The 25,654-nt window shown below is 56.0% G+C and overlaps 7 protein-coding genes across 7 annotated transcripts; 2 read left to right on the top strand and 5 right to left on the bottom strand.

Moving 5' to 3' along the window:
* Positions 1-7: 7 nt before the first annotated feature.
* Positions 8-1,108, top strand: P884DRAFT_257104 (kinase-like domain-containing protein). The gene has a single exon (XM_069441115.1). It carries the CDS (start codon positions 77-79, stop codon positions 980-982), a length of 906 nt encoding a protein of 301 aa, XP_069299169.1. The 5' UTR covers positions 8-76; the 3' UTR covers positions 983-1,108.
* Positions 1,109-1,994, top strand: P884DRAFT_257103 (uncharacterized protein; the record flags this gene model as incomplete). The annotated part of the gene is made up of 2 exons (XM_069441114.1): positions 1,109-1,433; positions 1,496-1,994. Coding segments are annotated over exons 1-2 (316 nt in total), but the record flags the coding sequence as incomplete, so codon positions are not given.
* Positions 1,995-2,919: 925 nt separating this feature from the next.
* On the bottom strand, positions 2,920-3,558 carry P884DRAFT_298134 (kinase-like domain-containing protein; the record flags this gene model as incomplete). The annotated part of the gene is made up of 2 exons (XM_069444578.1): positions 2,920-3,084; positions 3,316-3,558. The coding sequence occupies 2 exons, from the start codon at positions 3,556-3,558 to the stop codon at positions 2,920-2,922; spliced, it is 408 nt and encodes a 135-aa protein (XP_069299167.1).
* A 1,008-nt stretch (positions 3,559-4,566) lies between these two features.
* Positions 4,567-5,778, bottom strand: P884DRAFT_195543 (uncharacterized protein; the record flags this gene model as incomplete). Its single annotated transcript, XM_069437915.1, has 1 exon — positions 4,567-5,778. One exon carries the CDS (start codon positions 5,776-5,778, stop codon positions 4,567-4,569), a length of 1,212 nt encoding a protein of 403 aa, XP_069299166.1.
* A 6,998-nt stretch (positions 5,779-12,776) lies between these two features.
* On the bottom strand, positions 12,777-16,319 carry P884DRAFT_239453 (HCO3 transporter family-domain-containing protein). The gene is made up of 5 exons (XM_069440137.1): positions 15,497-16,319; positions 15,071-15,241; positions 14,907-14,972; positions 14,310-14,800; positions 12,777-14,187 (listed from the first exon to the last, which is right to left on the bottom strand). The coding sequence occupies exons 1-5, from the start codon at positions 15,850-15,852 to the stop codon at positions 13,148-13,150; spliced, it is 2,124 nt and encodes a 707-aa protein (XP_069299165.1). The 5' UTR covers positions 15,853-16,319; the 3' UTR covers positions 12,777-13,147.
* Positions 16,320-17,221: 902 nt separating this feature from the next.
* P884DRAFT_290684 (peptidase family M41-domain-containing protein) lies at positions 17,222-20,426 on the bottom strand. The gene is made up of 2 exons (XM_069444067.1): positions 18,177-20,426; positions 17,222-18,110 (listed from the first exon to the last, which is right to left on the bottom strand). Exons 1-2 carry the CDS (start codon positions 20,080-20,082, stop codon positions 17,311-17,313), a joined length of 2,706 nt encoding a protein of 901 aa, XP_069299164.1. The 5' UTR covers positions 20,083-20,426; the 3' UTR covers positions 17,222-17,310.
* A 1,241-nt stretch (positions 20,427-21,667) lies between these two features.
* P884DRAFT_196230 (fungal-specific transcription factor domain-containing protein) lies at positions 21,668-24,950 on the bottom strand (the record flags this gene model as incomplete). Its single annotated transcript, XM_069437963.1, has 6 exons — positions 21,668-22,697; positions 22,759-23,995; positions 24,062-24,382; positions 24,459-24,523; positions 24,589-24,716; positions 24,792-24,950. 6 exons carry the CDS (start codon positions 24,948-24,950, stop codon positions 21,668-21,670), a joined length of 2,940 nt encoding a protein of 979 aa, XP_069299163.1.
* Positions 24,951-25,654: the final 704 nt, after the last annotated feature.

The raw sequence follows: 25,654 nt of genomic DNA, 5'->3' as shown, positions 1-25,654 counted from the left end.
TCCATTCCGAAAACCAATTAACAGGCATTACAAAGGTCCTCCTAGTACCTCCTAACAACGCTAAACAGACGCTTCAATGCCTCCTCCTCCTAATTTTCTGCACGAGAATAGGGAGCCCGGGTGCTGGGCTGTTTTTGCCGATCGGAAACTCTACTTCCTGAAAAATCTGTTCGTCAAGCGGACTCTGCGAAGGCACGAGTGGTCGGACCTCGGTGATAACTACATTTTGACGCCTTCTGCCGCCCTGTCCCAGCGGTTCCGAACCGACGCCGCCGTCCAGCAGTATCTGCGCGAACGGACCAACATCCCTCTGCCCGCATTCGTGTCGGCGTTTGAGGACGATGGCGCTATGTATCTGGTGATGGAGTTTGTGCAAGGCGTCCGTATGGAGGAGCTGTCTGAGGAGGACCAAAAGATCGTCGAGAAGGAGCTACAGCAGCACGTGGAGACGCTCAAGTCGCTGCGATCCGACACCCCCGGCGTGCCAGGCGAACCGCTCATGATCGCGCCGCAACGCGTCTGTGACTTTAATTGGAAGTATCACAGTGCCTGGCGGCCGCGCAGCGATGTCAAGGGCGACTTTGTCTTCTGCCACAACGACTTGGGCCAGCACAACGTGCTCGTTGACCCTAAGACGCTCAAGATCACGGCCATCCTTGATTGGGAGTTTGGCGGCTTCTGGCCCGAGTGGTTCGAGCGGCCGTTCTGGAAGCGGCGCGGTAAGAGCTATGCACTTGAGGGGGAGGAGGACGACAGGGAACGCTGCCGCGAGTGGCTGATGGCCAATTGCGAGGAGGTTGAGCAGCAACACCTGCCCACCCTTGACGATAAGCTTAACTCGATGCCGGCCCCCCCTAAAGACTCGGGCGACAAGCTATCGAGCCACAAGGGGGCCGAACCAACGAGTCAGAAGGTTGAGTCAGCCCCAGCATGCGAGGAGGTTAAACCAGCCGGCCAGACAAAGGACGAGCTCGCGATATAAGTCAAGTCGGTGACCGTGGGAAATTGGTATCACTAGTAAAACGACACTCTCTTCGAAATCTAGGAATACGTCGTGTCTGTAAGCCCTAATCACATTGAACCGGTGTACAAAGAAGTGAGATGACAAGCCAAGGTGATCTTGATTATACATCATTTTAGGGGGTAGCCAGCCACTAACAAGCTTGCAAGAACAATCTGAGTCGGGTTTGTAAGAACAGATACAAGTACTCCTGGGCTCAAGCACTCTCTCCTCCTGTGTCCCATCTCACCAGACTTGCGCATCTACACGGTCTTCCTGATCGCCGTGGCCCCCCTATGCGCGAATCTGATGGCCGTCAGAAAAACATCACTTCTTGATTGGCATTGGCTGAGTGCCCTCCTTGTCGTTCTTAGTTTCATCCTTTCCCTTCTTGGCCTCATCATCGGCCTTCATCTTCGCCTTCTGCGCATTTCTATCCAATGCCATTCAATCTTAGTGCGAGCGTATAAATCTTTGGTAATGAGGAGAACATACGCATCGCACGTGACACACTGAGCACTTGCCGAGCTCGAAATAAGTGTGTGGCACTTGGGACAGGGAACAGGGTCGCCCATCTTGGAAGCAAGAGGGATTGGGCGAGCAGTGGTGCTGGGAGGCTGGAACTCAAACGCAGTGGGGCGTGCTGGGAAGGTGCGATGAATGATACACGAAAGCGGTACCGCTTAACTTGATTCCAGACAATCTCTGGTCGGGTGTGTCCCGCTTTTATGCCAGAAACGCCCTCAGAAGCACTTTGCTCAAGATTGTGGAACTTTGCCCTGCAGCCACAAGGTGACTCATGAAGCAGCTGCCTAATGAAAAGTGTAATATTGGAGCTAGGGAGGTAGGTGGGAGAGCCCTCCTTTGTAGGACAGTTGGTTCACGTCACAGTGTGTGGCAGGGAGCGATTGGCCTGGAGCGCCTCCGGACAGCGTACGTGCGGATTTATGAGCAGGATACCGGAAATGGAGGCTCCGAGAATCAACTTTCATGTTGGAACTGACCAAGAGGTTTAGCTCCTGAAATGACTCAAGGGGGTGAAATGTACGAGCGCAAGAATGATTTGAAGATGCTGCTGCTCTACCGAGTTCAGAGCATCCTCAACCTCTTTCGAAACCAGACCACTGTTGGCCCCGCGGGTCCCATGACCCACCCGAGTACTCGGACCGGAAGTGGCACCGCCATGCCGAACGGAGCTGAACCCGACCCGAAACATCTTCGGGGGCTTCCAGGGCCCTGCTATAACAAAACCTCACCCACAATCTATACATATACGTGTACAACTCTGCTGGGGCGTGCGATTTCCCTTAAACTACGCTAAAAAACAGTCAATATCAGCCAAAGTAATACCGCCGCTCAGCCCTCGTGTTGTAGAAATACAACAGCTGGGCACTTGACTGTATCCGAACCAACCGATTGATTAGGTTGAAAATCCGTAGCGATGTCATCCACGCAAAGTACACCCTCGTATGTATGCAACCAACAAGCTCCAAATCTCACCGAGCATGGCCGCCGAATGCAGTCCAATTATCTGAGCCTCGCTACCCCGCAGCCTATGGCCAATGTTATAGGAGATCCACATTACTTCCTGGTGGTGGGGAGATGCACCAGCACTAGTGTAAAATGGCGGGGTCTCCCCGCCCATCTCGCCAGGCAATGTGGATTCCTCCCTATCTTACCCGTGCCACGCCCCACTTTTCCTCGTCCCCCACACGTCGCCCACGTTACACCTCCTCCGGGGTAAATAACCCTAGTGCGTGACTTTAGCACCACTAAGCCAGAATCAGAAAAGCTGCTAGGGTTAGAACTCGATGCTGAGTTCGAGTTTATTTTCTTAACAATGCGGACGAAAGGGGGCAACTCCAAACCCAGTTTTTCTTTGACGGAGCCTTAATGTTAGGAAAAGAATCTATGTCTGCCTATGGTCCTTCCTCTCCATGCTGCTTCGCCTCCTCGGGGTGCCCAATCTCCCCGGGAAGCGGGTCCCGGGTGTCCGGCGATTCCTCTGTGAACCATACGTCCGCGAGTAGCTCCTCTGCCGTCGGCCTGTCACGGGGTTCTAGCTTCTCCAAGAGCTCCACGACCTCATCCATCGTAGCACGTTCTGAGCGTATTGGCTCTGTCATACATCTGACAACTTTATGAACAGGGCTAGAGTTGAGCTTTGTCCGCCCGTCTTTCACTGTCTCGATCCATTGTATCATGCTTCTCGTGGCCGTATGCGCACTTGCGCTCGCTCGAGAAGCAACCGCCCAAATTTGCCACTCCGCCCCCTTATCAGGAAGTGGTAGAGCGCAAAGCAAGTACAGCCCTACCACGCCGAGAGCCCAAACGTCTCCAGGCGGGCCGCGGCCGACTCCGGGGTCTGCAAGGAATTCAGGCGGGATGTACCAGGGCGTTCCTGAGGTGTAGAGTGATTCGGAGTCTTGCTTGTTCGCGCTGCTTAGCCTGAAGTCGATAAGCACGGCGCCACGAGCAGTACGGTAGAGGATGTTGGCAGGTTTCACATCGTTATAGGAAACACCGTTGTCGTGTACAAACTTCAGGGCTGAAGCCATGTCCCTCAGGATTCGGTGGGCGTCAGCTGGTGTACCCTTGAAGTGATCGTCTTGCCTCCGCCACTCCCGCTGGGCGAGGGACGGCGCCGCGATGTCTTCTCCCGACCGTTAGGACGCTTTTTGATAGTTTAGTTAGAATCGATCTATAGACTTGCTTATCCTTTTTTTCTAATCGTTCCTCCCATCACCTTATCCGGTAGTTCCCTCGCTCTAGACTTAACAGCTTCCCGACTCTACGCTTATTAATTCTACCTAACCATCGTATCTAACAAGCTAGTATAGCTTATAGGCCGACCTAGCTAGCTTAGATATGATCGATACCGGTAGGATTACTAAGTACCAAGAGGCATAGAGAATCCACCAGAAGAGGGAAAACACACAGATAGTTCTACGACTAAACCCCAACAGACGAGAGTTACCCTAGACCCTGACAAGGGGCGCTACTATGGCAAAGAGATAGCACAAATATACACGTATATAAGGGGATATGATATAATTACGCGGCAATGCCTAGAGTCCATTATTTGGATAATAACAAAAGCAGCTCTAACATCTAGCGTAGCGGACTGAAGCGCTTAAAACTCCTCGTCGTAGCCGTAGGCTCGCGGGACAACGGCCTGAGTTCGAAACTGGCAGGGCTGGCATATCGCTATCAACGATTCGGCAGAACGCGCTGTTCGATAATATATAGATTGGGTAGAGTGTGTCTTGGGCTTTTCAGATATACAATGTAATATCACTTGTTCGCTGGCCTCGACTCTAGTAGGCCACGAGGCGCTCTCAGCCATAGAGCAGCTCCTGAACTTGCTTGCATGTGGTAAAGAAGGACTGAGACAAGTAGAACACAAATGATGCTCCCAGGTTGGAGCATGATTTCACTGCCCCAGATACTGCCAAACTGTGCCGTCATGCTTCGATTGTCTTCCGAGTTTCACGGGGACTAAGTTACTTTACAGATCTGTAGTTACACCCTCCCCCACTTCCTGTTCCGCCTCTTCCCTTTCTCCTCTAAGCGGATATCACTCTTTTGACACCTTCTCTCCCATCGCATTCTTCTCTCTTCCTCTTCCTCAACACCTTCCCTGGCTCGGATATCTCAACCATCGTCTGTCCATCGCGCTTATGCACCTCAGCGACATGCTCCATCCAAGCTGCCCGGCCGTCGATCTTGACCACCTCGCTACCTTGTCTGCGGCATTCAAAGCATGGGAAGGGCTCTTGGAACAGAGTTCCATGCTCCTTGTTGAAGTGTCGTGCAAAGCTGTTTCCAGGATAAAACATGCCTTCGCAGACCAGGCAACGGGCAGATCTTGTTTTCGTAGGCTTTAGTTGGGCTGCCCCAGCGTTTCTCTTATACCTCGAGCTCGGTAGACACGGCGTGTGGAGAATACCATGGCACCGCTCCACGTGATTGCTCCATTGTTCCACCCCGTCTACCATGTGCTTCTCTTTGCCGAGACGGTCGCATTGTGGGCATGAGAAGGGCTCGTCGAACGTACCCTTCAAGAAATGGACTTTTGTGTTATGCCTTGTCAAATTGCCACGATAGGGAAACCGAGCGAGACATAAGAGGCATGTCCATATCTCGGGCTCTCGCTTCATGGCTTGTGGCTTCTTCGTCTCCTCGAGTAAGGCCATAGCGGCCTCCACCTTTGTGCCCTGGTTGCGGAGGTACGAGAGAAGCAGCTCCGAAAAAATCTGCGCGCGCCGCCGCCCACCAAGGTCCCGCTGGCTAAGGAAGCAGCCGATATGTGTAGCGGTCCGGTCGAAAGCCGCCGTATGAGTGCGTGGCTTCCATAATTTTGCCGCTGGTGTAGACAAGTCATTGGTTGACTGTCCAAGTGCCCGTCGCTTATCCGCCTCGGCGAAGTATTCACGTCGCCTATCCTCAACAAGCAGATTCACGAGCTCCTCTCGACGGCTGAAATACGCTGCATAAGCCCGTTTTGTCTCCTTATCATCCGAACCTCTTTCGTCTCTTGCTGCAAGGTACTCCTGTTTCAGCTCCTGTATATCTCGACGGCTCTCAAGGCTCTTCACCTCGTCAATTGTCGGATAAATCGGTGCGTTCGGGTCTCTCTTCATGGTCGCACGTCGTATCATTGCGTATAGCTTCTCGTTTGTCCCTGCTGCTTCTGGACCAAAGATGATCGGCATGATCTCTTTGCGGATGTGCTGAGGAAGGTAGTTTTGTTGAAAAACTTCTTCAGAGTTGGACATGAAATGAGAGCGCAATGCCGGCGTTAGGGGACCTAAAATTACCTAGAGTTAGTCTATAATGCTAGATTATCGCCCAGCAGAAGGTATTACCGTCTAGCTTTGCGCCAGCGCCGACACGGAGGGAGTACGGCCGTTGAGGTTCTCTGCTGCCAGCCACCAGCCACAGGCGATGCCATATTTCCCGGTACTTAAAGTACTGGATCGGAAACACCTCGTGATCCAGTATATCCTTCTTCCAATGGAGCTCTAGAGAGTCGGTATGTTCGAGATCCGGCCGAGTAAGTATCTCATCAAGAGATTTGAAGGGGGTTTCAAATGCATCGTCAGCGATTGCTTGGGTTGCAATCAGGCTGACAAGACACAGCAGTTGGCATGGGACCGGAAAGACTGTAAAGCTAACACTGTACACCAAAATACATAAATATCCTGAGAGAACAATTCTATACTAGGGAGTATATAGCGCATACCTGGACTTCACATATCCCGACTTCTCTAGGCGAGGATCTGCTGTGTGACACTTGTCGTGGGCTACTGTGATAGTAGCGGCGAGTGTGGTTCGGTCCGGGTTCTCTGGATCTCGAACAACCAGAAGCCGAATATGCTTGTAACAGAACCGCATTAACGACCCCGGTCGGAATCCAAACCCTGCCAGGATCAGCGTCCAGTGAACCGCAACACGGACCCGAGGCTGGCAGGGCACATCGTCGGCGCGTGTCCAGAGCGTATCAAGGAGTATCAAGAGGTCGTCGGACGTAGTTTCGGTCTTTTTGAAGGTAAGCTCCGTCGCACGTATTAACCCGAACGTCGGGGCAAGTTCCTTCTGAATCCACTATTTGTCACTTGTTAGCTAGAAGACCTACTTGACCGCTAGATGTCGGCCTAAAAGGGGCGTTGTCGAGTTTCTTACCTCAGTTATTTCTGCTACCGGCCTATCTCTCGACTCTCCCTTCTCCCACCTTAACTTCCAGAGCTTACGATTGCCAGGATCCTTCCGTCTCATGGCCCTGAGGATCGTATTGTTTGCTTCTGCAAGCAGAGTTCTCCAGTGACTGATAACAGTCCTCGCCGTCGTGATAGTTTGGATAACATCCTGTTCATGTTCTCCAAGGCTAGGGCGAGTTGTCCGCGAAGATTCGACGTAATCGCGAAAGTACGATTTGATGATTTTCTTTGATTTCCCATCATCCTGGCACAATCCAAGCCAGACCTGGTTGAAATCTTCCTTCTTGAAGGTCTCGACAAAGCTAAGGTTATCATTAATAAGATATTCTTCGACTAAAGCGCTATAGGTACTTACTACCGCATCGATTGCCATGCGCGTCGTCGATCTTCCTGTGATTTTTTGCATACATCCACTGCATCGTCGAAATCAGAGTCCTCGAACAGCTCATCGTCTTCATCCGCTTTTCGTTGTCGCTCGCTACGATCGCGTAAGGTGGTTATAGGCTCATTGATAACAAGAGCCCGGCGTCGCCAAGTCATCTCGAACCGAAAAGAGACGTAGATTTTTTTTCCCTTCTTTTCTTTATTATCCAGTATTAAAAAAAACAATCTCTGAGAAAAATAACAAGTGCCTCGGATAGGGAAGGAGGCCGCAGGGAGCGGCTCCTTAACTACGCCGCGGCCTCCGAAACATGGGAACCAACCGAATTACGCTACCAAAAGGAACGACAACGGAGAGTACTAACAATTTACGGAGAGGTTATAGCCGTTTTATAGCGTTTTCCCTTATGCCCTAGGTATGAAAGCCCTCACCAGCTTAACTAGGGCAGAGCGGACGGGATGCCGTGCTTTCTGGTGGGTATGGTCGTATGTGCTGGCCGTAAAGGGAAGAGCATGATTATATGTTGGGGGTTACGACAGCGCAGTCGCAAAGGCGGCCGAGAAGCAGTGTGTGCAATAAGTAAAGTAATTACGGGATCTGTAATTACTCCATGGACTTGGGTTGAACACTCGGACCTGGGGAAATAGACTGTTGAGCGGTATCGAGGGCTCTTGTGATGGCTTAGGTGTTTCATCCCTCCATCGGAAGGCGTCGCCGTGGGGGCTCTGTTTGGTACCGCAAATGGTTGGCTGCCACTGGAGACGGCCTCATTTCGGTCCGCGCCCGGTCTGCCGTCCCGTTGTCGAGGCAGATGGATTGTATGCAGGTACGAAAGATGGAGTGACCAGAAAGCCTCTTATGCAAGTACACGAGATATGCGTAACGCATGCAATAAAACCGCGCAATGCCGTTTCGTCCGTGATAAAACATCACTCAAGCCACCAACGTTAACTAACGCTAGTTGTAATCTCAGCCAAGGGGGGGAGGGGGGGTTGTCACCGTTACCTCCAGCGCTAGCGGTGCAAACTGTTACCCCGCCTCGAAGCTTATTACGACCTTGGGGGTGCTGGTAGATCGGAGTGTGATCCATCCACTCCAAAAGTGTACGTACCAAGTACTGTACAGATTACATAGGGAGTAATAAGTACCGGTGGACGCTGGTACGCTAGAGTACCCGCCAGACTCATGGATGTCATGGCCAGCCTGCGACAATCATTTGGCACACATCTCTTGTCTCGTTCGGCGGAACATCTGGAAGGCTTCCCCGTTAGGAAATGTCTTGAACGATCAGCCGTCGACAACGGCTGACGCTGCAGCCGCCGGACCGTACCGTCCATGCGCAAACTGAAACCGGGCGTCAAAAGGGGGGCTTTTCTTGACAGAAGTAGCAGCACTTCCTTCGTAAGACTCCCGTCCGCGAAATCGCGGGGACGCGATTGGCTTGCTGCCCGCCTCGTTGGCAAAGTCCGGGGAAAGGCTCGATCGGAAAATAAGGCAGATTAAAAAAACGTGCGCCGTCATTGCGTGCGGAATGGAACGCCGGCGCTGCCTGTGATTGGAACGACTCCTGGATACAGTCTTCGGGATGCACTGCAGGGTGGAGGGCGTTGGGAGGTTGCGACGTTGAATACAGCCTGTTGCTCATCAGCCTGCTTCGACCTTGACCCTGGCCGGGATTGCTGGATCGAGGATTAGAACTCGCTCCAAGAGCCGGGGATGCGGAGACTCGTTCTTTCGTTCCCCTAGATCGGTCCGTGCAAATGCCGGCTGATCTTGCCCCTTGCGGAGCAGACCGGTCCCGGGACCCTCCGCGGCCATGCCAGGTTGGTCGAAACTCTCCGGAGACGGGGGGCGGTGCCAGGAGACGCCTCTGCATGGCCGAAATGATCTTCAGTCGACTAGACTTCTCTGGACAAGACGCTCGGAATCACAGATCCCAGTATCCCAATTCGTACATATACAGCGCTTGGTCGGACAGAACCATGGCTATGCGTACGCATGACCCTTCTTGAAGCAATGAAGGAGCCCGTCTGACCATAGACTCATCCGCACATCCACTGGCCCGGACTCCGTACCCTACGCAACCCAGTACGAAGTAGGCCAAGCAAGCTTCGTAGCGCGGGCCCAAGGCCCAAGGGTGCGGCTACCTCGTGTATCAGCCGCCTAGCAGTACACAGCGGACGAGGGCTCCCCCCAGCCACCCGAACGAGAGAGCCCGAGGCCGCCACAACGGCTAGTCGGCCCTGTGCCGCGTTGTCATGGGTGCTGCGTAACGTCGGTATTTACACTGCGCCGTACCACTCAACGTTCTCGACCTCCTGCGTACATGGTATATCGGCGGCCAGGTCTTTCAGCCTTGCAACCCCGCGTCGGCATCATTGAGCAGGGTAAACCTGAGGCTTGAAACCCGGAGAGAGAAAGCGTACGGGAAATCACACCAAATGTACATACGCAGGATGGAAGTTGGTGTCTTCTCTGGCGACGTCAGCAGGGACTGCGCACATGCGGGGTTTCTCGCGTGGTAAAATTTGCATCTCGCAGAGCGCGCTTACCGGTAGCTCTAGCGATTAAGCGAGGTTGTAAGACAAAGGCCTCTTGTGGGTTCTATGGCAATCCACCGATCCGTCTGCGATGCGGTCGCCGACAACAAAAAAGGCAGTAAGCGCTGCATCGACTCGGCCGTGTCAAATTCTCTATGGGCAGTACTAGGCAAAACGGAAAAAAAAAAGAAAAAAAGAACAGGGTTGATTTTATATCCGGGGCTCGGATGAAGCTCTGCGAGAGCCAGTTGCCACTCTGGGATTCAGTTGTAGGCTGTTCTCTGATGAGATATCATCTCGCGGTGCCGAGAGATGCAGAGGAAGCAATGGGTCAAGCGCAAGCTGCGAAACGAAACGATCTGGACCCACCTCGTACGATCACACCGCCAGGGTTCCTGTCGTGCCTGCTTTTGGCTGCCGAACACGCACCGACCATTACGGAGTAGGCAAAGCCATTGCCGGAAAGGGCAAGAGCGAAGCTTGACAGGAAGCTAAGAGGCATCACCACACCTTCCTTCCACGCGCATCGAGGAGGGCTGCACCCTTTTTTTGTTAATCTCCCAACCCAAGGAAGGAAGGCAACACTTTCGAATCATTGAAACCATCATCTCTCTCTCTCCGGCAAGTCACAAAAAAAGGTCTCCTGTGCAATGACTTTTCTCTCAGAACAGCGCTCCAACCCCACACACCGGCGAGGGACAATTGCAGCCCACTGAACCGCGCAATGGTGAGTTCGAAAAAGCTTCCAGGACGAGCAAATGACAAAAAGTAGTTTAGTGCGCGGCCTCCAATGGTACAGTGGAACGGCCTCTGTCACAGCCGATCCTTGGGCCTGCAACGTCACCGCACAAACGACCAAATACCGGTACCGATGAGTTCTGTGGTGCCTGGCCCGCTCCTCGGGACATCATCTGCGAGCCGAGACGAGTCTCGCCCGGCCCAGTCCAGCCAGCACCCCGAGGACGCCGTGCTCAACAACAAGAAGCAGCTCCAAGGAAAGAAATTCGCAGCAAGATGCGGCAAGCGTTACTGTACACGCGGGTACCCGACTTTGCTGCACACATTCCTGCCACGCCCCCCCGATCTCTTACGTGTGCATTGCCCATACTGTCTTCTGTGGCCCATTTCAGCTTCTCCTGCGGCTCCCCGTAACCCATGACCTTGTTGTGCGGTCTCCTGGTTCAGGATCAATATACATCTCGTTCGGCTAAATTATCTGCGTCCTTGTTGGCTTGGAGCCGACTGCTTTCCCCATGGGGCCAACCTCGCATTTCTTGGCTCTGTCGACGGAAGCCCCGACCCGTTTGAAATGTTGCGGTTCTCCGCGAGCTTTGACTACATCGCTATTCCATCGTCAGACAAGGGGGCTTGTCTGTCTGCTATGACAGGGCCCGCTTCCTCGAAGGGTTTTTGGAGCTCGGTAGCCATCAACTTGGCATAGAGACCCCGGGAAAGCTGGACAGCTTTCCCAGAGGGGGTTCGGATGAGCCCAGGTGGAAAGGGGGCCAAATTGAAACGAGCACCAGCCTGATGCATTCAAAACTGGCACAGCTGCTCAATGTGCCACGGCGATACGCCGCACGACAGGGAGCTGGGTGATTTGAAGGGAGCAAAGACGCGCCAATCCAGTTCGCACTCTCCGGTGGATCAACACGGAGAACTGGGTTTTCGCCAGATGAGCAGGAGCATCTAATGGAAAATGACCGAAGTGATTTGGCAGTGTCGAACTCCTGGAACCTCGAGGCCATTCCCTGTCCGGTCTGATGGCTCAGTACGGATTACATCAAGCTAAACTCGTCGGACAAAGCCAGCTTCCGTTCAGCCATTGGAAGACCTTCCTCCTCCCAGAGCGTTTCGTCCGTTGTTGGTGTCGATCCTGGTAATGGGAAGGGCGGCTTCACTCTTGACTTCGCATGCCCCCGCCCGAGCCGTCGATATGAGTGGTCGGGCCAAGGTCCAGTTGCGGCCCCAACATGAATCCTCCCGGTGGCCATACGGTCGGTGCAGTGAGCAAGGACCAGAATTTCGGCTTTCAGAGGAATCATGGACTCTGCATTAGCTCACCCAACAGAGACGCCAGCGCGAGGGACTCGTTGAGCCTCCGGGACTCACCCTGCCTTGCAACACTCTCGACCTTTGCATTTCCTCTTTGTTGGACTGCATGAGTGGGGATGTATCACCTCCAGCTGGGCCATCATCGGAGACAGCGTGATACCGTCGGAAGAGAAAGCCGGCACGGTGCAGCGAGGATTCCAGCCACCAAGCAAGCTGGTTCGTCCATGTTCAGGTGCCATGGATGGGCCAACCGGTCCGTGGCCACTGCCTAGCCATCCAAGGGTTGCATTCCGCCCTGCTGGAGGTGGGTTGCTAAACTGTAGAGGCGAGCAGAAGTACCAGAGACTTGTTACCGTCATCAGGCCAGCCCGAGGCCTCTTTGTGGGGCCTTGAGAGGGAGTAGTCGCAGTATCTACTGCAGCAACCAAGTTTCCTTCTTACAACTATCGGATTTTGGCGTTGGACAACAAGCCCCTTTGCTGGCTCTCCTGGAAGGCCATGCCTACTTGGCCAACGTGCCTTCAGAGCGACAGACGTAGGGGAATTCCTGGCAGGATACCGATGCATGGACGATCAAGCCTTATCGATGAGATATTGCCCAACAGATGTATCTACATTTAGTTGTAGGTATTGATTGAATATACAAATTAAGCCAGTGTGTTTCTTCCTGGCTTGTAAGGAATAGATATTGCGGGTTAATAGGCCATGCCGCTCTTGTAGGGCACTGTTGGGTCCCAGCTAGTCCCTGGAGACAATGAAGATGAGGCTCGGCCAGCGGTCGGCCTTCGTATTGATTGATGAGGATCAGCATTCGCGAAGCTTCGTTAGGCTGTAGACGCAATTCCAAGCCGCTGCCCTGTGCAGAGAAGGATATTGAAGCAGTCTCTGGAGATGCCTCGCCTGCCGCTGCCTCGCCAACCTCAAGTAGATCGCTGGCCGCCCTGTCTTTCATTCACATAGGTCGACGACCTCGTTTCTCTCCGTCCTCGCCTCCTCAGAATTCCCTGCGTCAGAGTCTACGCTGACGGGGAGTGCTCGAGAACCCGGCAAGTTCAACGCCTCGATGGCGGCTCCGAGATGTGCAAAAAAAAAAAAAAAAAAGACTCCGAAGAGTCTCGACCGCCCCTTCGCTACCAACAAAGACCGGGATCACGTCAGGGAAGTCGGGGGGCTCGCCGGTGATTAGCATTCGGTTCTCGGGGAAAGGGGGCACGCAAACGTCCCGCAAACGCGGTGCGTATGAACAAGACCGGTACACAAACGCCTCTATTATACGACGAAACACCGCCTACGCCCCGCAGGGGAAGTCGACAACAGAGAAACTCGTCCGTGCCGGGGAGAAAGCACACCGGCGAGACGAAACGACGATGACGACGCCAGGCCCGGGCCGAGACTACCGTTACTACTGGACTGCCTTTCCTGCCCGGGCCCGACTCTCTTTACACACTCTCTAGACGCTCTCATCACGATGGAGCGTGCTCAGGCGCCTCCTCATGCCCGCCGACCGACTCTCTCCGAGCTCCGCAAGATCCTCGTCACTCCGCACATCGCCATCATCGTCACGGCCACGGCCACGGTCCGACTCCTCCCTTTCCTTCCCCCGCTTCTCCGTCTCGTCGCCCGACCCTGGCTCGCCACCGGGCACATCATCCAAGAAGACAGAATCATAGCCATGAGAACCACCGCGGTCACCGCCACCACCGCCGCCACGACCATCATCATCCCCACCGCCGCCGCCGCCTCTGCCGCCGAACGTGCCGCCGACGCTCTCCATGGTGAAGGGGCTCGCCGTCGGCTCGTCCAGCACGTCGAGCTCCTCCCTGGTCAGCCAGCGGGGCAGGACGAGGGCGCGGAGGGGGATGAGGGCGAAGATGAAGACGGGGAAGCCGACGGCGGCGACGGTCTGGGTGATGGCAAAGGTGGCGCCGAAGCCGAGGAGCTCGACGGCGACGAAAGCCCAGACGGCGGCGCGGCGGACGCCCGTCTGACGGCGGCGGAGCGGGTGACCGGGCGGTGTCAGGGCGGCGTCGCGGAAGAGGAAGAGCAGCTTGGCCGTGATGCCGTTGGCCTCGAGGGCCTGGAAGCCCATGATGAAGAAAAGGCCGGCGAGGACGGCCTGCGGGATGAGGTGCAGGACGGCCAGCAGGGGTCCCGTCATGGCGACGAGGGTCAGCAGGCCCTGGGCGAGGTTGGAGACGCGCTGCTCGACGACGTAGGCGGCGCGGAGCCGGAAGCCCTTGGTGGCGCCGGCGGAGGAAGGGTTGTCCGTGTCGGACGAGTCTGGGGAGACGGAGGAGGAGCCGGAGGGGACCACCTCGGTCACGCAGAGAGACTCGGTGTGGAAGGGGGCCTGCGGGATGAGACCGTTGGGGAAGGGCAGGCCGAGCAGGCCGGCCACGCCCGTGGTGAGGCCGAGGAGAAAGAGGTCCCAGTGGAAACCGGCCGGCTTCTTAAGGGGGAATTCGGTCCCTTGGGCGATCAGGGAGGATACTGTGGGAAGAGAGAAGGCTCCCGTTAGATATGTTTGGGATAAAAATAAAAGGATGAAACCGGACGGCGGGAAGTAGGGGGGAAAAGGGGGAAATGGGGAAAGGGGAAAAGGAGATGCGAACCGTTGTGGTCAAACCAGAAGAGAATGGTCAGGAGAAGAGCGAAGGGTATGGCGATGAAGATGTCGCGGACCGGGATGTCCCAGAAGTGGATGAACCAACCGCGATCGGACACGGTCGGCATGTACGCGATTCCCGTCGGCAGGGTCTCGAGGGAGACGTGCTTCATCTTGCCCATGTGAACGAAGCCGGTGAAGAAGACGAGGGTCAGAGGAGTGCCGTAATCCTTGAGGAAGACCCGCACGGGGTGCTTGAACAGGCTGCTCCGGCCGAGCTCGCCGCAGATGTAGGCGACACCGAAAACGCACAGGGCGACGACAACGGACAGGTAGAAGGGCTCGTCGTCCCCGAGAGTCTCGAGGATCTGGATGCCCTTCTGCAGGTAGATGAAGGCGACGTAGAAACCGAAAATGTCACAGGGGAAGCGGGTCACGTAACGCAGCCAGTTGCACGAGTTGGTGACGGCCAGGATCCAGTGAAAAACGAGAGACCATCTGGCCAGCAGTTAGCACCGAGACAAGCAGCCAGCAGTCCGACTGGTCGGTCCGGTCCGGTGTGCAGTGTCGGGCCGTGCAGTTTTGGTGCGACGAGGGTACTTACAAACCGATCCAGCACATGAAGGCCAGGTAGTTAGTGCCGGTTGGCATCATGATGTCGTAGACGGTACTAGTGGAGGCGCCCTCCGTCAGCGAAACAGGCCGTCGAGGATGACATAGAGAGAAGAAAAAGGAGAAGGGAGGAACAGGAGGAGGGCAGACTGATACTAGTTAAACACGGTGATGGGTCCCGTGACGCCGACAATGACCAAAGGCTGACAGGCCAGGACAGAAAACACCACGGCGCCCAGCACGGACGCGAGCAGCACCTCATTGACGCCATATTGCATGCCGGTTTTGTTGAACATATCGAGAGAGAAGGCCAGCGCGGGGAGGATGCTGCTCCCAGTCATCGAGCGTCAGCATTAATCGCCATCAACAACAACAACAATATTGGCCAACAACAAGAACAATGCAGACCCCTCGTCCAATACAGGACTCGAGGTGTTTTGGGGGGGGGGGGGGGGACAGAGACTTGGCGCTTGAAGAAGGGAGGAGGGGAGGAAGGTTTTTTTTTTTTTTTTTTTTTTTTTTTTTTTTTTTTTTTTTTTGTTTTTTGGGGGGGGGGGGGGGGTGGAAACAGAAAAAACTGACTTTGCAAAGAACATGTACACGGTCGCGGGGACGACGCGGTAGTTCCACGCGTCGGTCCAGTCGCTGAGGTAGTAGGGCGCCCTCTTGCGGACGTCATTGACCATGCCCCGGAAGAGGTGGATATTCCACCAGGGGTCGTGTTTCGGCGGGCCCCGGTGACGTGGTTCCGCGGCATCGGCGGAAGAGGAGCCGGAGTCGTGTCCCAGGCGGCGGGAAACCCCGGCCCCGGGCGAGCGGACCCAGTCGCGGATGCGGAGTCCGGCACCCGGGCGGTCCCGTCGGCGGCCCGGATCGTTCGTCGTTGGCAGGGTAGGGCCGGCCCCGGGTCTGGTGTGTTTCTCGGATGTGGAAGCCATGGCCGAGTCCGGAGCTCGGGAGTTTCGGCGGCTTTTGTTCCCTTGAACCCAGACAGGCAGATGTGTCCGTTTGTTTGTCTGTGTTATAGGTGATACCTTCGGTAAGAATAAAAAGAGAAAAAAAAGGCTGCCTGTGTGTTGCCAGGCTCAATTACACTAGTGTAGATGGCCCTGTGTTGTTGCCGCCGTGTCGATCTTCACGTTTTGCATCGAACGTAATTCATCATGAACACCTCGATCTTTCGAAATGCTGTCTTGCCAGAGCAGCGGGGGAGAGGCATATGCACGAGAATCAATGTTTTCACATGCACACGCTGACTTCCGACCTGAATGAAGGCAGTTCAGGCGAGGCAAGAAGAAAAAAAAAATCGTCATCAACCTTGCCTTGGTCCTGTCGCATCTTAGCAGCGGCGTAAAGAGCAGCAGCAGGGGGCAAGCCGGATCCACAACAAGGCCGTAAAGGGCGACATGGCGCAGCGTACGGATTAGTAAAGTGCAGATCGACACTAGTACCGTTTTCCCGACACCGATTTGGATAATTCATTGTTCTGCTCGGTAAGGTGTTGACGGCGCTGTCAGATTCCTGGCATTTTTTCTGCACGATGGAGTGAAAAGCAGGAAAATAGAGTGCAAAAAAGGAATGGCGGATGGCGGATGTCGGTCCTCCCACTCCTTCCCTCCCTCTCTGTCCCGTACCTGCCTTAGGTACCTTACTGTATTGTATTTACATACATGACAGCACACCTACCTGAGGCACCAGAGTTAGGTTCCCGAGGTACCTGAGGTATCTACATGCATGCTATTGCATGTTAGGTACGTTAAGGTGCCTTAGAAACCCTTGATGCCGGATCGTGAGTTGATGACTACGCCCAAAGAGGTAAGACACAATCAGGTCCGTTCATACACTACATCCTTTCTCTCCACTAAACAATTACAAAGGAAACTCCGACGTCGAACAATATCGTACAGTACTCGACACTTGCTGGAGCACGCTCCCCCGTCTATCCACATCCCGCACACCGCCTTGCTTGCTTGCCGCCAGCGGAAGAAAGCCAAAAGAGGCCATGAAAAAGCAGAAGAGAGAAGAGAATGAACAGGAGAAACAGTGGCCTTTGTTGTAACAATGCAGCTTGCTCTTCCCTTCCTCCCCCCCCCCCCCCCCTTTTTCCTTGCTGCATGCAATGCGCCATACCTATTGATACAAAACAAAACAAGTGCGAGTTGAGTAGGTTCTCGAGACGGGGAATAAGACAGAATCAGATAGATCCAATCGGACAGACGGATACCGACGATGGTATGGTCCATCTGATTTCCCATCTATCCTTATTCCCTTCTTTCCCCCTGACCCCTTTTCTTCCCCGCCCTCTCTGCCCCCCACGTCTTTCTTTCCTTCTTCTCCTATCGCATTCTCGCGATCAAACCAAGTTTGCACCACTCCCCCCTCCCCCACGTGGTCGTCTACCTCTCGCCCTCGGTCGGTGGCGTCTTCTTGTCCTCATCCAACAGCGTCGACGACTCGTCGGTGCTCTCCGTAGGGAACGGCGGCGGGGCGCTCTTCTCGCCGTGGCGGTTGTCAAAGAACTTGGAAAACTCCTCCTTCTCCGGCCACTCGCGGGGTCCCAGCAGGCGGACGAGGTCGTCGCGCGTCAGCATCTCCTTGCGCAGCAGCTCCTCGGCCACGATGCCGATCTCCTTCTTCTTGGTCACCAGCAGGTCCTTGCACTGCTTGTACGCCTGGTCGACGATGCGGCGCACCTCGGCGTCGATGGCCTGGGCCGTCGCCTCGGCAAACGGCTTGTGCAGCTGGTTCTGGTCGTTCTCGTAGTGCAGCGGGCCCAACTTCTCCGACATGCCCCACTGCGTCACCATGGTGGTGGCCATGCGCGTCACCTTCTTGAAGTCGTCACTCGCGCCCGTCGTGACGGTAGGGAAGTGGAGCTCCTCCGACACGCGCCCACCCAGCGTCATGGCCATGCGGTCCATCAGCTGGTTGGTGTTCATCAAGTACGCGTCGCTCGAGGGGAGGTACTGCGCGTACCCCAGCGCCCCCTGCCCGCGCGGGATGATAGACACCTTGAGCAGCGGGTCAGCCCACCGGAAGTACCAGCCGCAGATGGCGTGCCCGGCCTCGTGGTACGCCACCGTGCGCTTCTCCTCCGGGCTGAGCACCAGCGACTTGCGCTCGAGACCGCCAACGACGCGCTCTATGGCCTGCTCGAAGTGGATCATTTCGACGCTGGACGCATTGGCCCTGGCAGCTACAACGTTTAGTTAGTCACACCATCCGAGGATAGATTTCCCGACTGCAAAGCAAACGAGCATACCGATAAGCGCGGCCTCGTTCACGGCGTTGGCAATGTCAGCGCCGGCGAAGCCAGGGGTCAGGGCAGCGAGGCGCCCGGTGAGGTAGTCCATGTCCTCCTTGGTAAGGACCTTCTGCAGGTGCACCTTGAAGATATCCTTGCGGCCCTTCATGGTCGGCCTGTCGATGTGAATGTGCCTATCGAAGCGCCCGGGCCGCATCAGAGCCTTGTCAAGAATGTCGGGCCTGTTGGTGCCGGCAAGGACGACAACCTGCTCCGTGGTGTTGAAACCATCCATTTCCGTGAGGATCTGGTTCAGCGTGGCCTCGCGCTCGTCGTTGCCGCCGCCCCGAAAGCCGCCGCCCTCGGAGCGGGACTTGCCGATGGCGTCGATCTCGTCGATGAAGATGATGCAGGGCGCGTTCTTGCGCGCCGTGGCAAAGAGGTCTCGGACGCGGGACGCACCGACACCGACAAACATCTCGACAAACTCGGAGCCGCTCACGGTGTAGAAGGGCACCTGCGACTCGCCCGCCGTCGCCTTGGCTAGCAACGTCTTGCCGGTGCCGGGAGGACCTGAGAGGATGGCGCCGCGGGGGATCTTGGCGCCGAGCCGCTGGAACCGCTCGGGCGTCCTCAAGAAGCTGACAAACTCCATGATCTCGGTCTTGGCCTCGTCCATGCCCGCCACGTCGGAGAACTTGACCTTGACGGCGGCGTCGTGGTTGAACATCTTGGCCCTGCTCTTGCCGAATCCGAACATGCCGCTGGAACCTCCGCCCATGGTGCCGGCCCGGCGCGAGAGCCAGGCGAGCAAGCCGACAATCATGATGGTCGGGCCGAACGCCATGATGAGGTTGGCGGCCATGCCCTCTTGGGCGTAGCTCACCGGTATCCTCTCGTTGGGCGGAATGCCGAGCTCGTTCTGGGCCTCGTCCAATCGCCTCTCGAAGGCGTCAACAGAGCCAATGGAGAAGTAGTAGACAAAGTTCGGGTTCGCCGCCTGGGAGTCGGGATACATGGCCCGGACAGCGTCGCGGTTGAGCTCAACCCGCACCCGCTTGTCGGCTACCACGAGCTTCTGGACCAAGCCCCTGTCCAGGAAATTCTTGCGCAACTCTTGCCAAGTGATCTCGCGAGATGTCTCGGAGGAGAAGAACATGGAGTAAAAGGGGTAGAGCAGGGCCGCGCTGATGGCCCAGGTCAGCGCGTCAGACCCGTCGAAGCGGCGGGGTGGTTGCTGCTTGCCGCCCCCTTGCTTCTTCTGCCCCTGCTGGTTGCCGGATTGCTGTTGTTCTTGATGTTGTCGCTGCTGCTGTTGCTGCTGTTGATGTTGCTCCCCTTCCGTCCCTTGCTGCTGGTCCTGGCCCGCCTCCTTGTCCTCCCCAGGCTTGTTCGAGGTGAAGTCCGGTACCTTGCCCTTCTGTGATCTCTCATACGCATCGATCTTGGAGGCAATCTGGTACGCTATCCTGGGGATTCTCAAAGCGTCCCTCATGGTGAGCTGGCCGTTCATCTTGGACCGCAGGATATCCCGGAGCTCCACTGGCACGCCGACCTCTGTAGCGTCCTTGAAGATGTCCTCTAGCTCAGCCCTTTGCTGCTTTGAGGGAAGGAGTGCCAAGATGGAGGTGAGCTCGGCGTACTCCTCCTGGGTCAGGCGGACAAATCCTGGAGGCGGCTCCCGTCGGGGCGGGGGCGTCGGCTGGTTTGATTTCCCTGCGTCATCCTGTTTTTTCGGCGGCTGGTTCGGTGGTTCGTTCTCGCCGTCGGGTCTCGGTGAGTTGGTCGAGTTGTATCGAGTGGAGAGAAGGGTCGCGGCCGGTGCTCTTTGGGGGAAGCGGGCAGCCGGAACTGCTGGTCTTGCTAATGGCCTTAGTGGCAGCCTCGAGCAGCGCGCCAGCTGGCGGGTTGAGGTGCGAAACATGGTCGCGTAATGGTTGTTGGGAAGGCTTGGAGGAGGGTATCGTGAGGCAGTGGTCGGGCGAGGTGGCGTGCGTGCGCGCGTGCTTTCGTGCGTGCGTGCGTGCGTGCGAAAGGCAGAGAGGCAAGCAGTTGACTCTCGTGATTCCGATATTGCGGGTCCTCTGGAATTGCTCTGCCAACCTACAAAAACCGTCTTCTTCTCTTCTCTTCTCTTTGTCGCCCACCCAGTCTTCCTTGGGCTCCGTGCCCTACTACCACACGCCCTGGCGATCGCTTTGTCGCCGCCGGTTATTGTCAGAGTTGACCGGTTGGTTTGGTGTGCGTCGTCTCGTTCGGTTTCAACCACGGCCCAGTCGGAAAATCCCAGGCGTCAAATGGATGACGCCCTTGCACGCGGCGGGAAAGGCCGCAGGGGCCAATTGGACCGACTAACTAGTCTAGAACGGTTAGTTCAAAGTCACGTGTCACTGGGCCACTAACTATGACCTTGGAGAGACGACCCGTGTTCCGGCCGCAAACCCTCTGTTGCTCCGCTGCAGGGCACCGGACATGACGTGAGTCCGAAATCCTAACGCCGACGGGGTTCCGTCATTCGGAAAAACTGTGCAAGATATCGTTGCGGCTTGACTGAGCTGCCGAGTGGATAGCTACCGATACCACTGTCATTGTTCAGGAAAGGCAGCAAGGTATTGAGCTGAATAGTAGCGAAAGGGAAGCCAATGTATGTATGTACATGTACATACATAACCCGTACACTGGGATTCAATTCACGGTTTCAAGCGTGCGACGGCAGCCAGGAACCAACTTCCGGGGCTGTCATCTTTCCAAAACCCAGGTGCGAAGAAAAAGGAAGTCGCGACCGTTGTAACCTACATATACCTGCGGCATCGTACCCTTTGCTTAAGCCGTCAATTCTGTAGGATCAATGATGAGTACCTGCATGGCAAACAAAAGAAACCAAAAGAAAGAGGATCGAGAGATAGAGAGGGATGCCGAAACGATATGTGATGGTGGAACCCGAACACTGACAGGCAGGACAGAACCTCCTCCCGCTTCATGTTGTCCCTGACTGCCACTCGTCCCCGACTCTTTTAAGCTACGTTGCAAGCAAGCACGAAAGCGGGAGGAAGGAGAGAGAGGGGAAAAAAAAAGGAAAAGAACAAATACAGAAGGCATACTTTCGTGGGCACAACTATTCCTTCGACCATCCATCCATTTATTCAACGCAATACAAGCCACCCACCATGCTCTTACTATGATGAAGCTCTCAGAGAATGCTCTCAGAAGAGAGTAAGACGTAAACGAAACCAGAATGTAGCCAAAGCCAGCGCTAAACAAAACCGGAGTCGTGAATCCATCAGGTCAAACAAGTTGGGTAACGTAAGAAATGAAACAGAAAAATAAAAAAGAATTAAAAAAGATGGAGAAGAGAGGAAACAGACCAGATCCCCGTGCTCGACGAGATTTCCAGGAGAGGAAAAAGGCGCGTTCAAGCATTGGGATCACCACGCAGAAGAGATCACCGCCAGGCGGGCAACTCACACCTACCTCGCCTCTGCCCTTCTCTTCTCAACATTTCTCCAGCATCACCTCCCCTGCATCATCCCCTGTTCTCCAAAGTCGCGTCCCTCCCCGCCGCCGCCGCTGTGGTGTTGTTGATGATGCCCCCCAGTGGTCCCGCCACCGGCAACGCCCACGGCCATTCCGCCCATCCCATCCATCCCGCCGCCGCCAAAGTTCCCGTTCTCCACGCTCGGATACGCGCCCCCGCTCATCTCGGCCCAGTTCCAGTCCAGCGTCATGGGCAGACTGAACAGATCCTGCGGCAGCATGGGCTGCTGGAACACGAGCTCCCCATCCGGCCCCACGAGCGGGGGACTTTCCATCCCGCCCGCCGTCATGGCCGTGTCCAATGTGTCGAACGAGGCCATGTGCGCGGCGTAGGCGCTCTTGTTGTAATCCGAGCTGTCGGGCGTGAACTCGCCAACTTGTCCCCAGCCTGTCGCCGCGAGGCTTGGGGATGGGGACCGGCTCATGGCGCCTGTCATGGAGCTGTAGTCATTGTTTTTGCTGCCGTTGCCGTTGCCGTTGTCGTTGGCATTGCTGCTGTTGCTGTTGCTGCTACTGTTGTTGTTGTTGTTGCTCTCGTTCGCGGAGGATCGGCTGTCATTTCCTTGAGGGGGGATGGGTCTTTGATTGCTCGTTACCGTGTGGTTCCCGCTCGCCTGAGGCGTCGCAGCGTTCGCCGCGGTGGGGCGAGATGTCGGCGGAGCCGGGTTCGGGTTGAAGGACGGGGAGTCGGCCGCAGAGGTGTTCGCGTTGCCGGAGTCGACGGCAGATTTGCTAAGCGACTGGTCCTGGTTCTTCCGTTTCCGCCGCGAGGCGTGCTCCTTTTCCGCCTTCTCGATCACCACCTTGGCGATCCGCTCAAACTCGGAGCAGATACCGAGCATGCGGTGGACACCGCCCGTCTCCGCCTCGTGGCCGAGCGTCGACAGGAAGTTGACCACCACGTTCATGAGCTTCGTGTCGGAACGTGCCTTTGGATCCAGGGGGTTCTGCAGAATATGGCCAAACAAGGTGACAAGCGCCGAGACTGGGAAGTACAACACCATCCTACAGCACGGAGTTAGGCAAAACGCCACGCAAAGCTAGGTCGACAGCAGGAACTACTCACCAGACACAGGAGAAGTCACCCTGCGGGATGTACTTGAGGAGGGATATCGAAGCTCTCGCAGCCGAGGTACACAAGGCGGCCGACGAGAAGATGCGAGGATTCAACGGCCTCGCATTGAGTCCCCGGATGGCGAAATTGGACAGGCGGCTGGTCCAGTAACCGTGGTGGATCGACATGCGGTGGATCGTGGTGAGACAGTTGTAGTAGTTAAAGTGCAACATGACAATGTGGAGGATGAGCGGCGTATGTGACGCCTTGATCTCGTGTTCTGGGCGGAAGTCGATGGGGATGCGGTCCTTCCACTCTTCCAGCTCCTTGTCGAGCTCTCCGATGGTATTCAACAGCTCGCCGTCCGACTGCTTGGTCGCCTTGGTCGAGTACAGCCTCGTGTACACTTTACTCTCGACGATGGCGAGCTCGCACATGACCCGGAACAGGTTCATCTTCCCCTTGCCGTCCGCCAGGGGGATGTTTCCGATCCCGTCCGCGGGGTCGGCGTCGGGAAGTTCCACGTTCATGTCGTTGTCGTCCTGCGCCGGCGGCCTTCCAGACCGGAGGCACAGGTCCTTGTCCAGCATGTAGGCGATCCAGAACACCCGTTTGCGCTGCTCGATCTCGATGGGGTTCAGGTTGAAATTGGTCCCGCGCTTGTGGAGGCCGATGGTGTGCGAGAGCCGGATGGCCGTCGCGATGAGGAGGAAGGACGGCTGCGGGTTGGGAGTCCCTTGCATGAACAGAGACATGCCCAGAAGCGCCTGGACGCTGAGCAGGTCGGTGTTGCGCATCGCCAGCTCGGAAAACACGGCCATGGCGTTCTTCATGTACCCCCAAGCCTTCTCGTCCTCCTCCTGCGGGACCAGATTGCTCATGACACGCAGGCGGTGCGCGATGGCGAGGGCCACGTTCAAGCTGGCCCACCACCCGGAGCCGGTATAAGGGTCGTTGGAATACTGCCGCTCGACCAGGTGCATGAAGGTTGGCTGGTGGAAGAGCGGGAATATGCAGTTGAAGTTCTCGAAGTAGTCCCTGAGCAGGGATAGCGCCTCGGGCTTCGGGGGCAAGTCCCTGAAGATGGTGCGGCGGAAGAGGTCTCCAAAGACGTCGGGCTTCCAGGCATTCCACTTGTAGTCATCCATCGAGACGTCCGATATCATCTGCTGGAACGAGGTGTCGCCCATTTTCTCGTTGACCCATTGCACCCCCTTGGGCGAGAAGATGGAGAACCCGGAAGAGGAACCTAGGGAGGAACAATGTCAGCGACCAAGGCGAGCTCGCCGAAAAAGGTTGTGGTTTTCTTTCGTACCAATATACCGCGTCTCGCCATTGGTGTTGGTGACGAGCGAGCACATCATCTCGGACAGTTCAGCAACATCTTCCCGGTCGTCGTCCTGGCTGTCGTTTTCGGGAGTGGCCGACCTCCTCTTGTCGCCATCCTTGGCAGGCCCGGGGGACGTCAGCGAGCTATGGGGTGTCGAGCCGCTCCCATCCTGGCCCGAGGTCGGCTGCGGCGACGCAGTGTCGGATATTGCCTGGGAAGCCTGCCTTGACTGCTGGTGCTTCTCGACCAGCTTCTTCTCCAGGGTTCCGAGGTCAGTGGCCCCGTTATCGTCCTCGCCGAGCAATCCTACGCCGACGAGGTTAGGGACGAAATGCATGCGGCCGTGGGGAGGCGAAGGCGGATTAGAGCGCGGCAAGCATACCTGACAATCTCAACAGGTGCTCCATGCGCCCCAAGCGGTTTTCGAGCCCCTCAATGTACTTGGCGCTGATCCATCCAAAATCTGTGAGCCGACGCCCATGCAGACAATGAGCGAAATGGGGAGCACTCACCCCTTTGGAGGGTTCCGCTTCTTCTCTACCTGGGTAAAGACGCACTCCGTCTTGTAGTTGGTGCAGTGCGTGCAGGCCGGCAGCTTCCCATCGCACTTGATCTTCTTCTTGCGACACATGTCACACGCCTGGTAGGTTCCCGTCAGCATGTCTGCGCCCCTCCTTCTCGTCGTGCAGTCAGTGCCATTCTCGGCTCGACTCACCCTCGCGATCCTCCTTCTCTTGGCCTCGGTCGTATCTTCCAGCAAGCTATGGTCTCCAAACATCTGCGCAGTGATCAAGTCTGGCGGGAACTGCGGCATCGGCATTCCATGCTCGCCATAACCAGCAGCACCACCAAAAATCGGAGGCGGCGGATTCATGAGCGGCGGCGGTGGGATGGGCATGTGAAAGCCCGAATGCATGTTGCGGTCCATCATGAGCGGCCGTCAACACCGTGTCGCTTCGACCGCGATTATAGCGGCGATGGAGAAGGACAAAAGGTGCAGACAAGGAGGGCTCGGAGGTCTTTCTTTTGTCTTCGGTTTTTTTGGTTTTTTTTTTTGGGGGGGGGGGGGGGGGGGGGGGGGCGAAGACCTGCTTGTGTAGCAGTGTAGCCGCCGATTTGATTCCGCAGTGATATTATTACCGTCCGCTCCTGAAGTACGGTGGGATGCGCCGGAACACCCGGGAAAGTTCAGGGGGGCTGAGCAGCTGAACAGGGAAGGGTTGATGCCGGACAGAGAGCGTCAGACTACCGCAATAGCATGCTGAGGGGCTGAGGGATGTCGAGCAATTTAACGCTGCGGTCGTTGCGGCTCGCGGAAGCGCAGGTGTTGGAAAGGTCTCTCTGGTTTGCCAGTCACCAAGGGCCGTCGGGCTATCTTGGCGGGGTGGGAAGTAATGAATGCTGTCGGCCCAAAAAAGACAGGCGAATGGCGAGTCGGGTAAGACTGAAAGAACGGCTGAAGACAACGTTAGAATTGTGTCGTCAGTCGTGTGCAAGGTATTCAGGTATATTATGAGCCAGGTACGGAGTAGTCTGAGTGGTTTCCTTTTCTAATTAACCTTAATTCGCAGGAAGCTG

This window comes from Thermothelomyces heterothallicus (assembly GCF_042370625.1).
Source record: "Thermothelomyces heterothallicus CBS 202.75 unplaced genomic scaffold P884_scaffold_6, whole genome shotgun sequence".
Taxonomy (NCBI): Eukaryota; Fungi; Ascomycota; class Sordariomycetes; order Sordariales; family Chaetomiaceae; genus Thermothelomyces; species Thermothelomyces heterothallicus.
The sequence above is the reverse complement of the archived record's forward strand: the minus strand, read 5'-3'. Positions and strand labels throughout refer to the sequence as shown.

Excerpts from the sequence above, each read along its gene's own strand:
- P884DRAFT_257104 (XM_069441115.1), top strand. The coding sequence starts at position 77 with ATGCCTCCTCCTCCTAATTTTCTGCACGAGAATAGGGAGCCCGGGTGC.
- P884DRAFT_290684 (XM_069444067.1), bottom strand. The coding sequence starts at position 20,082 with ATGTTTCGCACCTCAACCCGCCAGCTGGCGCGCTGCTCGAGGCTGCCA. Across the intron at positions 18,111-18,176 it reads GAACGAGGCCGCGCTTATCG|CTGCCAGGGCCAATGCGTCC; the intron begins GTATGCTCGTTT and ends TAAACGTTGTAG.
- P884DRAFT_239453 (XM_069440137.1), bottom strand. The coding sequence starts at position 15,852 with ATGGCTTCCACATCCGAGAAACACACCAGACCCGGGGCCGGCCCTACC. Across the intron at positions 14,973-15,070 it reads CCCATCACCGTGTTTAACTA|TACCGTCTACGACATCATGA; the intron begins GTATCAGTCTGC and ends CGCCTCCACTAG. Across the intron at positions 14,801-14,906 it reads TTCATGTGCTGGATCGGTTT|ATGGTCTCTCGTTTTTCACT; the intron begins GTAAGTACCCTC and ends ACTGCTGGCCAG.